This window comes from Carlito syrichta, unplaced genomic scaffold (assembly GCF_000164805.1).
Source record: "Carlito syrichta isolate Samal-C Ts95f unplaced genomic scaffold, Tarsius_syrichta-2.0.1 Scaffold314333, whole genome shotgun sequence".
Classification (NCBI taxonomy): Eukaryota; Metazoa; Chordata; class Mammalia; order Primates; family Tarsiidae; genus Carlito; species Carlito syrichta.
In genome coordinates, this window is record NW_007258429.1 from 81296 (window position 1) to 93814 (window position 12519).

Consider the following 12519-nt stretch of genomic DNA (forward strand, 5'->3'; position numbering starts at 1 on the left):
CAGAATGTATGCCATTTTTTTAAAGTTATATTTTTCCATTTTTTTCTCAGCCATAAAAAAATTTAAAATGAACAGAAACAGAGATTAAAAAGTTAGATGAAAGAGTTCACAAATAGATTATGAACAGCAGCAGGAAATTTTGTAAGTTAGAAATTAGACTTGAGCTATTATAAAATCATGTGAGGAATCCTTACAACATATTTCCATAACTTGGACCCCTTTGACAGACAATTAACAGCTTCTATGCAAATGAGTACTAAAGTTTAAGAATTTGCCTCATTTTTATGAAATGAATTCATGTTTGTGTAGACAAATAACATTTAGTTATATGTAAGCTTAACTTAATTTCCTACTAAGTCTGTAAAGTTCAAATTTATTAGCAACTTATTTCTTAATTAATAGGATTTCAAAAATGTAAGTTTTAGGTCAACACAGATTAACCTGTGGAAAAAATATGGCCTACCACCCATTTTTGTAAATAAAGTTTTATTGGAACACAGCTGTGTCCATTCATTTATTGTCTATGACAGCTTGCTCATTATAATAGCAAAGCAGAATAGTTATGACAGAAACCATATGGCCTAAAAAGCTGAAACTATTTACCTTCTAGCCCTTTACAAAAAGTTTGCTGACCTCTGGTCTTCATCATTAATCCAGAAGTCATAGATTGTATTCCACAATTTTAGATTCAAGCAATGAAATTAATGTTTCTCTGTCCAGTAACTCAGGTATCAAGTATATAACTTTTGAATGCATGGAAGCTTCCTCTGATCAAAGAACTCTCGGGGTTTTATGTGTTCGTCTTACACTTATGACTTTCACTTATACAAGATAACCTATCTTTCATTGTAGTCATTCTATAGAACTTCAGTTTTAATCAGCAGAATTTCATGAGTTTCTATTCCTCCTTAACTTGAAAAAGGGCAAAGAAGGAAATCCAATTAAGTGGATTTAGTCATTTTTTACCTTTGCACTCCTGCTTTTACTATTCTAACTTGTTGTGTACTATAGTCCTACGATACCCAAAACTTTCATTTTGCAAATGTGAATTCTTGTACAGACACTTGTTAAGTAACACAATTAAAGTAACTAGAGAGATAGCCAGCAGCAAAGTCAAACTTTTGAACTAATTTTCTTAGTTGGTCACCATTGTGCACCTATGTTTATGTTTTAGTGTCTTGTTTTAATCCCCTAAATTTTGCTCCACTTCCTGTCACATAAAAATGCCTATGTACTCTAACAAGGGAGAAAAACATCAACATCAAAATCTGTATTGAGTCTTCTCTTATATTTGCCCAGCAGATGTCTCACCAACAGGATTTCAGAAATCACCAGTCTCACTGTTTAGATTTTCAAGACATAGTGTAAATGCTTCAGAGTTTACTCGAAACCTCCAAGTTTGTCAAATCACACAAAGGAAAGCATGCAAGCTAACATGCACCCAAAGACTTTACCATGGAGCAATACTGAAAGAAGCAATGAGATATTATGTAACAAGCTCTCTGAAAATTAAAAATCTATCACTGCATAACAATTATATTCATGTAAATGAATGACAATTATATTTATGCAAATTAATGGTCACCAAGTGACAGTATTTTAAGAATTTGATTTTAACTGTTGCCAAATTTTTCCGCTAAAATCCACATGCATTTTTTTTTGCAGCAAGTATGTGAAGGACTTTTATTTTAAAAATTGAATTATAGCAATTAAAGTTCCAGTATATTAGTTTTCAATGGAAATATTTACAATTTTTAAGTTATCTACAGTTCAGCCAGATAAAATATAGCTTCAGCAATGAAAATTATAAAATTGAAATAAGCCAATATAGTTCTTATATTCAAATAAATTATTATTAATTCTATAGTAAAACAATAAACAATCACTTTAATATTCCTGAGACTTTCTTCATCCTATGTATTTTACCAGATGAATTCTCCTTCCACTGTCACTAATTATCACAGTGCTACTTTCATCAAGATTTATTCAAATGCCATTTTTCTGTGAAACTTCCTGTACCCACCCACATTGACAAAAGTATTCACAATTTCCCTTGAGGTCTAATAAAGTTTTAAACTCACTATCTATTTATGCCTAGTTTTAACATAATCTGTCCTTAAGCTTACAATCTAAGCCTAAACTTCTTAAACTTAGATTGTAAGTTTCTTAAGGGCAAGGCCTATTTGTACTATCACTATACAACTCAGATCTTGTATGTTGCAAAAACTCAGAAAAAAATCTGCAAAAAACACAAATTTCAAATTGACAAACAACAGATACCCTCGATAAGAACAATTGTGTGTTTAAAGAATCATGAGGAAAAAGTCACCAAAAACAGATAGAACACAAAAAAATAAAAAATAAAAATAAACAAGTCATCAAAAACATGTTTAAGTGTGACTCTGTCCTTTTAAAAAGTGATTTTCCATCTTAGGCATAAACACCTTATGGTATTTCATTCTCATCTTAATGAATATCATATATGTCTCTTAGAACACAGTAACAATTGGGATTCAATGTAACATTTTGTATGAAAGACAAAAGGCATAAAATTTTTTTTAATGTTTTAAAATGTCACCTTAAAATAACTCACATATAACATGAAGAAATGTTTACCACATAAACATTTATGTGGGTGCGATGGCTCACACCTGTAATCCCAGCACTTTGGGAGACTGAGGTGAGAGAAGTGCCTGAGCCCAGTGTTTCAAGACCAGCTGGAGGAACTTGGTGAGACCTCATCGCTACAATAAATAAAAAAAAAATTAGCCGGTTGTGGTGGCACACGCCTGGGTTTCCAGCTACCTGGAGGGCAGAGGCAGAAGGATGACCTAAGTCCAGCAGGTCAAGTCTGTGGTGGTGGTGAGCATGCCACTGCACTCCAGTCTAGGCGACAGAATGAGACTCCGACTCAAAAAAAAAAAAGAGAGAGAGAGAGAGAGATTGCAGGGGGTAGCATTTTGGAAGAAGACTTAATACATTTCTTTTATCTCTAATCTTTGGTAACCCAACAGATTAATATTAGTTAAGAAAACTTATAATTACAATTAACATCTTACTAAGAGGTTTTTCTTGAGTAAAATCTGCTTTCTGATCATCTTGGATCTTTTTTTAGTATCTTTGGAAATTTTACAAGTTAATATTGGTTATCCTTTCTATTTTGTCATTTATAACACATAGTTTCAAATAGGCAATGTAAGTAGGATATTTAAAAATGAATGGTAGGGCTCATTTTGTGAGTAATTATATAATGCTTCTTTCTCTTCTCTGCTCTGTGTTCCATTTAAATTTAACGTTAGCGGGGTCATTGCTGGATCATCTCAGTCACTCCCAAGTCACCACCATTATCTTGCTAAGCTATAGTGTGGTCATGTGCTCTTCGAGCTATGGTCAGGTCATGTTTCCTGGCTTTGGTCCCTTCCCTACCTTGGGAAGGTGAATCTTCTCTCTCTTTCTCTTTCTTTCTCTCGAATTCACTTTTAAATAAACTATATTTTCTAATCTAAAAAATACAAACAAATGAATTAACTTTAGTGATTTATAAACTCTGTTCCCATCCAAGGAGTCTTTTTAAACAGAAAACATTGATCCTTTGGATCTGTGCTTTATGTCACTGGTTCTGAAAAGAAAGCAAGAGAACAAAAACCGCACAAGCAACCAAACCAAACAAAGCAACGCCTATAATTAAGTCTGGAAAATTCTGGTAAAGCATCCCTCAGAAAATAAAAACAAATAATCTTGGATCTTACAGAACTGATCCTACTCTTATAGGAAGCATCATCTTTAAAATGCCATCTAGTGCTGTGTCATCTAGCACATTGATTCAGGAAACCAAATGATATTTGTTAATTGAATGAATATGTGAACACCTGATAACTGACTGGACAAGTCAACAGTTTCTCATCAGGTATCCTAAACATGCATACATTAATTTCCCAGTGCTAGCATCAGTATTTAAATATCAGGTTAAAAATATATATTGGCTGTCTTTTTATTGTTGCCTAGAAAAAGAATAATGTTCACACATGAGTCCTTTTCCTCACCCTAACTTCCTTTTACATTTGTTGCAGATGATAAAAATTGAATATATTTTAGAAGCAAGCAAAACTGTGCAAAGTTAAGCACATTTTGTCAGTCTGAAGCAGGACCTCTATTCCTTAAGGAGCAAAATCAATCCTGTGTGCACTGCAATTTGAAACCATGAGAAGGCACAGAATTACAGGTGAATACCTAACATACAAAAGTCAAATGCTGCCTGATTGGAACAAAAAAGCAAGTGTTAAACATGCCTTAAAACAGATTATGTCTACTACATGTGTGCTCTATGTTTTCAACACCTATCATCCACCCAACATGATGTAAGAATCTTCAATTAAAGTTCAACCTGGTAACAGGTTTAATACAGTTGCTCTGGAACTTTCTGGATGCATGCTGATTGTGCTTCACTGATCACAGGGCTTTAAAGCCTCCAAATGTGCTCTCTGATACCAAGCGCCTATAATTTTCCTTGTCTACGGATGTACTTTTAATCAAGAAAAAATAGATAACAGATTTTCATTTTAATCTTAAAAAAATTTCTCTCCAATACTTTTTCAAATATTCTCATGGTGAAGATATACTAACATAAGATGCTTCAAAAAAGTCACATCTCACACATCTTTAATATATTGGTTTTGTTAGTGGAGGATACATTTCTTATATAGTTTATGTTTGAACGTTCTTATCTCAGCATTTTTTTCCTAGAAATAAATCATTTGCATATTTAAAATTTCTAAGAATTGTCTTAACTCTTCAGGTATTTGTTGTTTAACTTTACTAATATAAGTTTAGGCTCTACAGAGGGTTTCTAGTTAATAAAAAATGGGTATCACTTGACCTAGATGCCAATATCTACCTTAGTCAATTATCATACCTTTGCATGATTTCTGTACCATCTCATGTAAATTAAAACAGAAGTAACAATGTCTCACAACCTGATACTTATTAAACCTTCTGAATATTATAATTTTGTTTTTAGGAAATTTAAACCAACTAAGGATGTTCTTAACAAGATTATTTTGTCAGCTGAACTTCAATTATTGTAAATGTGAACATCTTTTGCATCATAAGTAGGCTTCTTACCTGTGCTGCTGGATATATTAACATCAATACTGATATCAGATATTCCTCCTCCCTTCAGAGATGCTACACATGTGTATGTCCCAAAATCCGTGAATTTTAAATCAATGATGTCCAAGTTTGTTGTTCCCGGGGAGACATCAGGATCAGTCTGTGTAATAACCATCCGCTCAGAACTTCTTAATGGACGACCATTTTTAAACCAACTAAATGTTAGCTCCTCAGAAGGAACAGCTTCTACTTGGCAAGATATTTTCACCTCACGCCCAATCTGGATGTTGTCATCTTTGTGATAAGGATCTGGTGTGATCCAAAACCGTCCTTTTTTTAATGCTAAAACATAAAAATTCCATAAGGTGTTAGTGTTACTTTCATAATTGTAGGGATGCATTCACTCTAGATAATCATCTCTGGGCTGAAATATAGTAAAATAAAATGTACATTTTTTTATGTCCAAGTAGTGTGCACATAGTAAGCCTCATTTAAATAACTCAGAAATAATCTAAAAACTTAAGTCACTAAAAGACATTAAGTACATCTCTACAAATTAGATAAACTTTTTCAGTCATATGAAAAATAACGCTTTAAGTCTATATGAAATTATACTTAACCATTATTGCCATTAATTTTAAACAAGTGCTAGGACCTGTTAATATAAAGTCATAGGGTGTTACAATTAGAAGTAATGATATGGATAATTTAGTCTAATTCCTTCCCTATGTTACCCCTTAATTATTGTATAATTTTTCAAACAACTCTAACTTTGTACAAATGTCATATTGAAAGAAATCCATCTAAGGTCATCTTTGCTCACCATGCTGACCAGCACTAATTTGGTAAGACTTGAGTCAGCTCATATTCATGAAGCATTTCCACATATTGAAATAAATAATCTGAACTGAAAAAAACCTGGGAAACAAAAACATTTTCATAACATTTGCTATGAACTTCTCTATTTTCCTATACACAGATGTTTCCAGATAAAACTGTTTGTAGGCTCTCTCATGCAGATGACCAAAAGAAACTCTGGGCAGATGGCTTGGAAACATGTCACGTTTGTATCCTAACAGCCAGGCTTTCTGGGTTTAAGGTCAGTGCTGGTCTCACAATCTGGGTCAGTTGTGATGACTACCAGAAGGCTGCTGGGGTAGTGTCTATTTCTAAGGACCTGAATTTTGAATGATACCACAGAACTCAATATAAAATAGGGTTTGCTTTCCTTTATCACAGTGATTTTCTTAAAAAACACTTTTTTTCCCCCAACATCTTTTCTACTTCACTTCCCTTCTCCCTTAATGTAACTATCCTGGTATTCTGAAATAAGCATAGGCAGTGAAACACAATTATCAAAATAAAATATTTGTCATTCAGGTTGCCATTAAGCCTACATGCATTAATGATATTACCAAAAATGCCATGGCTTTAATGGACTTGCAAATACCAGGGCTTTCTAATTGCATTCTCAATGATCTCTTCTTAATTTAACTAAATTTTCCTCAGTCCAATCAAGGCCAGGGAGCATTATGAAAATCTACAGAACTGCACAGAATGAATTAGAGATGAATACATTTTTAAATATTAAAACATTTTGTATCTAGATTTCTTTACTCTTTAAGCTCAAGTATTTTCATCTGCATTCTTGTTTGTGCCTTAGTGAGAAGAGATGAATAAGTATCAAAAACAGGGTAACTTTCTTTTGATTCAAGGTATATTTGTAGGACTTCTCATAACTAGCCATTCAGCTAGGCGCTAATTCAATGAAATGAACAGAATAGACATAACTATATCCCTCATGTATTCCAGCTTGCATATTCATAGATTTTAAGCCAATTTATTAAAAAAAATTATGATACTTACGTCTAGAGAATCCACACATTACATTGATATGGAATGTTTTAAATGCTTACGCCTGAATCTCATAGAACCCCCCCAATACTGTTTTAAAATGTACTGAGTTTAGTCTTAATGAAAATCCCAGAAGACAAATGCTTACTTCACAATCCTATATTGTTATTTATTAAATTTTTCTATAATAAAGTTCTCTTGGGAATCTTACTTATTTCTAACCATATCTTTATCAGTAAGTTACTTTAAGATGAAATTAGTATACATTACGGTATTCTGTTATCTAGGGTAATATTTATACTTTCATAGGACTGAAGTATGAATGCACATTGTATTTAGAAAGGGAAATTTGATTTTAAAGATGTCAGTATCTGGCTACTATATTAGATATATAATATTGTGCACATACAATTCAAATGTAAGCCGGGCTTGGTGGCTCAGCCTGTAATCCCGCACCTTTGGGAGGCTGAGGTGAGTGGATTGCCTGAGCCCGCGGGTTCGAGACCCGCCTGAGCAACTTGGCGAGACCTCACCTATACAATTAAAAAAAAAAAAAACAAAAATCAGCCGGGCGTGTTAGTGCACACCTGTAGTTCCAGCTACTTGGAAGGCTGAGGTGGAAGGATCGCCAGAGCCCAGCAGGTCGAGGCTGCAGTGGCCGGGAGTGGCCACTGCACTCCAGTCTGGGAGACAGAGTGAGACTCCAACTCAAAAAAAAAAATTCAAATGTAATTTGAATATTGTGCACATACAATTCAAATGTAATTATATATTATATAGAGCACAATGCAAATCATAATAACATAGAATATCTTTTCTTTTTAAAACAGATTTAAAGCAATTTGCCAAGAGCATTTAGCACCATAGCACCTAAATGAGAGTATCATTTGCTAATAATTTCCATTATTCTAAAGAAAAATAGTAAGAAGAAAGAGTTTTCAAACAAAAGACAAGTCACAATTTTGAAAGTTTTAGTATTACAAATGTTAATTTATTAATAACTTTATATGATTAACATGAGGGTACATATAGTGTACATTTTAGAATAATTTTCATTACAAACTTAAAAGTTGGTTACATGTAAAAACATACAACAAAAAACTGAGATGTTTAAGTGATTATCATTTATGTTGTGCAGCTATTGTTTTCTAGTTCTATACTCTACATAATGATATATTAAAATGATATTGACATTGAGAGAGTTGCAAACTTATCAAATTGGATTTAAACTACTAAACAACTCAAAAACCACTTAAAATATGAAATCAGTATCTGTATTATGTGATATAGACTATTCATAATAAAACTTGAAAAACCCAGACTAAAAATATTATAAATACATTAAAATATCATAAAGCTGTAATCAATAAATTAATAAGATTAGACATAACATATAATTATACAATTAGATAGACAGCAATATGATCATTTGTGCTTTTAAGAATGAATTTATTGCCCCAAATATTTGTCAGTCTTAGTAACAAACAATTCTATGATTTGGCCTAAGACACTCACACTGGTCTTCTAAATGACACAGGGTCTGAAGATAAAAAGAGGGGCAAATAAGTCTGTCAAGTGAACTCAAGTTAAGGAATATCAGAATAAATAATGTAGTTAATTTACTGGGGAGCCATATCTCTGTGTTTATGTTGTCCCTGTGACAGAATAACTGGTTTTGCATGCAGGGTAGAAATGTTTAAAGAAAAATAAAATGGTGTGTGCGTGTTTGTCTTTCTGTGTGTAGTCACCTATAGTAGCAGAGGATGGGAACATTTATTTGGTTTTCTCACTTGCTTTGATTGTTCAGAAAACTAAGAGCATAGGTCTGAAACCAAAGCATGGGTGTATTGAGAACTTGCAACTTAATTCTAGTTTTCTCATTTCTATGGAGTCCAAGATGAGCAATAATATCTATGGGTCAAGTGTGTCATTTATAAATATAGGAGGTGATAGTATTAGGCTCCCTTTGGAGACCCATTGTGAGAAATAGCTTATTAGCAACTGTGTTTGAACTTTGAAAATATAAAGGGTTTAATACAGTTAATCAGCTGGGAAGGAGGTTCCTTCATTTACAATTAAACATTCTCTTTTTCAGTGAACAATTTCTGGTAGTTCATGCAATGTTAATTTAAAGTTATCTCCTGCTACCAGTTAAGATTTCAAACTCTTAAAATCAATCTGTGATTAGTACTGGAGTATACCAGGGGTCTAGTAGACTTAATGAGACTCTATAGAACTAAAGCAATTCTATAGAAAAAGAGAGGAGAAGTCCCTTTCCCCAAATGCAATTTCTTAGTCTAACTATTGAAAATCCCCTAACACCAGCCCGAGAGAACATTAGATTTGGCTTAACGTATCATAAATCGTGATGGATGAATCTTAAAAGGTACTTGTTTAGTCTGGCAATGCACGTAAAAGATTGGTATCAAGTGGAGCCTCTGTTATGGATAATCAGTTTGGAAACAGTGCAATATAACCATAGCCTCCCTTTCTTTATACTGTCAAAATTTAATGCAGACTTGACGCACATTCATTTTTGACAGTTTATTTGCGAGGACATTCTAATTGCACTTACTGAAGTCCTTCTGCTTTGAGGTACATAAAGGTGCTCTATAAACAGAATGAACCATGCATAAAAGCAAAGGCCACTCACTGCAAAATCTGGGTAGGGTTTCCTGCTGACCTTTCTCAAGAAATAAAAGCAAATTTTTGCTTGGGAATATGGATGGTTCAACGGAAGACTTCCATTATTAGAAACTAGATAATTTATTGAGCTTAGGCTTGAAAGAGGGAGCATTGGTGTCAAAGAAGTCTAGGTTTGTGGCTTCCACAAAGGGAGGCTGTGAGATTATATTTTGACTGTAGCCATAGACTTTGAAATTATAAAATACATTACTATGTTGGTCAAATGTTCCATAGTCATAATACATGCAGCAGATAGTAATTTGATAACAAAATAAAATTTCTAAACAGAACAAAAAATGACATTGGTTTAAATTTTAAACAAAACATTTCTTTGGAGATAATTAATATGAGGTGTCAGCTTTTAAACTTCTGCTATGAATATGCTTCAGAAGGATGAGACATGGAGTGAACACTGATCACTATTTCAGATTGATAAATTCAAGGCAAAAGTCTAAATTTATCAGATCTTATAATCTCAGTAGGATTCTGGTCAACATGAAAAACTACATAATGTTGCTGAAATCTAGATATGAAATCATTAATTGTGTAATCAGATAAATAAAAATTGATTTCTTATTCATTTGTTATCTGCTAAAAAAAGAATGAAAATATTTGTATGAGAAATGAAGTATTTTTCATCACCACCAGATGCCAATTGAATAAGCAGCTGGAAATAAATTACTTCAGCAAAGCAACTTAAAGATAGTACATGAGAGTATATAAAATCTGTCCTAGTATAATAAGGCATCCATCTTTCTCTTCAAGCGGACAGTGAGCGACTGGCAGGGGCTGGGGAGATCACACGTTATTCCCCTTTGTTGGCCCAAAACCCTGAACATGGTTCCTTGTTACAGTTGATACTCAATAATTTCTACTGAATTTAATTAAAATTGACATTTCACAGCATTAACTTTACAGATGCCTTTCAGTATGCTAAGTTCCTGCTAATTTTGATTTTGTTTTGCAGTCTTGTGTTCTAAGATGCATCTGGGGAAATGGGATGGGGAAGGAGAATAGATTTGATGTCCTTTAGGATTCAGGAGCAGGATGATACTTGGTGAACAAACACTATCAGTATAGCAATATATGTGAGGAAGAGAATTCTGTACAGAACACAGGAGAAGTTACTCTAGTGCAACCACTGACTCATTAGTTATGTGTCCTAGTCATATAATGTGTCGGGGACATCAGCTATCAAATGTCTTACTTCGTGGAGACTGAATTTCACACAAAGAGGCTTGTTTATGTGCTTCAGATCAATTGATAATCATTTCCTAGGAAAGACGGAAGAAGGAAGAAAACTGACATCTAAGCACATTTATATTATCTGAAATAGTATTTGCCACAACCTATTTCAGGAAAAAAAAAGTTAATAAGGGTTATGTTTACACAAAACAGAACAAATAAAGTTTGAGGATTTACCACATGAATAAAAGTTTGCTTTTCAGCAGAACTTTTCAGGGCTTTGAATATGCTCACATGCACATTGTGACATTCCTAGAGAGGTTAATTACATCTACCAAAGAATTCTTTATTTGTGGAACATCTCTCAGGACTAGTATCACAGAGAATAAAGTTTGGGAAAAAAATTACCTAAGAAAATCTATAGGTTAAAGAGAATCATTGTAAGACTTTAGCTGGGCTCGGTGGCTCAGCCTGTAATCCTGCGCCTTTGGGAGGCTGAGGCGAGTGGATTGCCTGAGCCCGCAGGTTCGAGACCCGCCTGGGCAACTTGGCGAGACCTCATCTCTACAATAAATCAAAAATTAGCCGGGTGTGGTAGAGCGTGCCTGTAATTCCGGCGACTTGGAAGGCTGAGGCGGAAGGATCGCCGGAGCCCAGCAGGTCGAGGCTGCGGTGGCCGGGAGCGGCCACTGCACTCCAGTCTGGGCGACAGAGTGAGACTCCAACTCAAAAAAGAAAAAAGAAAAAAAAGAAAAGACTTTAAAATTATTTGATTCCATTCTTGATGTTTTAAGCATTTCCCTTATGAACATCACAAAAAAATTAATAAAAGGCAACTCCCTAGTTAAAATAAAACTTATGATTAAGGAAGGCTAAAGGGCTGGGAATGATCTTAAGTTTTAAGTATTAAATGGTAGATTGAAGTTATAAAACAAATTTCAGAGACATGTAATCAATCTATCTCCATTAAAGGCAGCATGCCTCTTTCCTTCTGAAACAATTGAAAAATATTTTTTGAAAATCAATTTATTAGTTTGTTCCTATTTTTGAGATGTACATTTTGAAATATGAAAATAGTATTAAAAAGAATTAAATATTTCATTTCTGTTCTATTTTGGGGGCTTGATATAAACTAGAAAGACAATCATTCTCAATTCCTTTAGGAAATAATAATCTGAGTTTATTTATTTATACCCTTATGTTGTTATAAAAAAACGATATAAAGTATTATTATGAAAAGTATGAAAGTAATGCCTGGCTAGCTAAGTCAGTAGAGCATGCAATTCTTAAAAAGTATGAAACTATTAAAGTTTCGAGTAGGTGGATATGAGTAGGATGGTCTTATTTATTTTTCTCTCTTTTTTTTTTTTTTTTTTTTTTGAGTCGGAGTCTCACTCTGTCGCCCAGACTGGAGTGCAGTGGCCGCTCCCGGCCCCCGCAGCCTCGACCTGGTGGGCTCTGGCGATCCTTCCGCCTCAGCCTTCCGAGTAGCCGGAACTACAGGCGCGCGCTACCATGCCCGGCTGATTTTTTGATTTATTGTAGAGATGAGGTCTTGCTGCCCGGGCGGGTCTCGAACCCGCGGGCTCAGGCAATCACTCACCTCAGCCTCCCAAAGGCGCGGGATTACAGGCTGAGACACCGAGCCTGGATGCTATTAGGTATTCTTATACTCATGTCTTTTAT

General features: G+C 34.1%; 1 protein-coding gene across 1 annotated transcript in view; it reads right to left on the reverse strand.

Annotated features, from left to right (window-relative positions):
- Positions 1-12519, reverse strand: part of LOC103273992 (MAM domain-containing glycosylphosphatidylinositol anchor protein 2-like) — a 647680-nt gene that overhangs the window by 21099 nt on the left and 614062 nt on the right. Inside the window, exon 7 of the mRNA XM_008071450.2 lies at positions 5122-5451. Within this exon, the coding sequence (XP_008069641.1) occupies positions 5122-5451 (330 nt within the window). The remainder of the gene's footprint in view (positions 1-5121; positions 5452-12519) is intronic.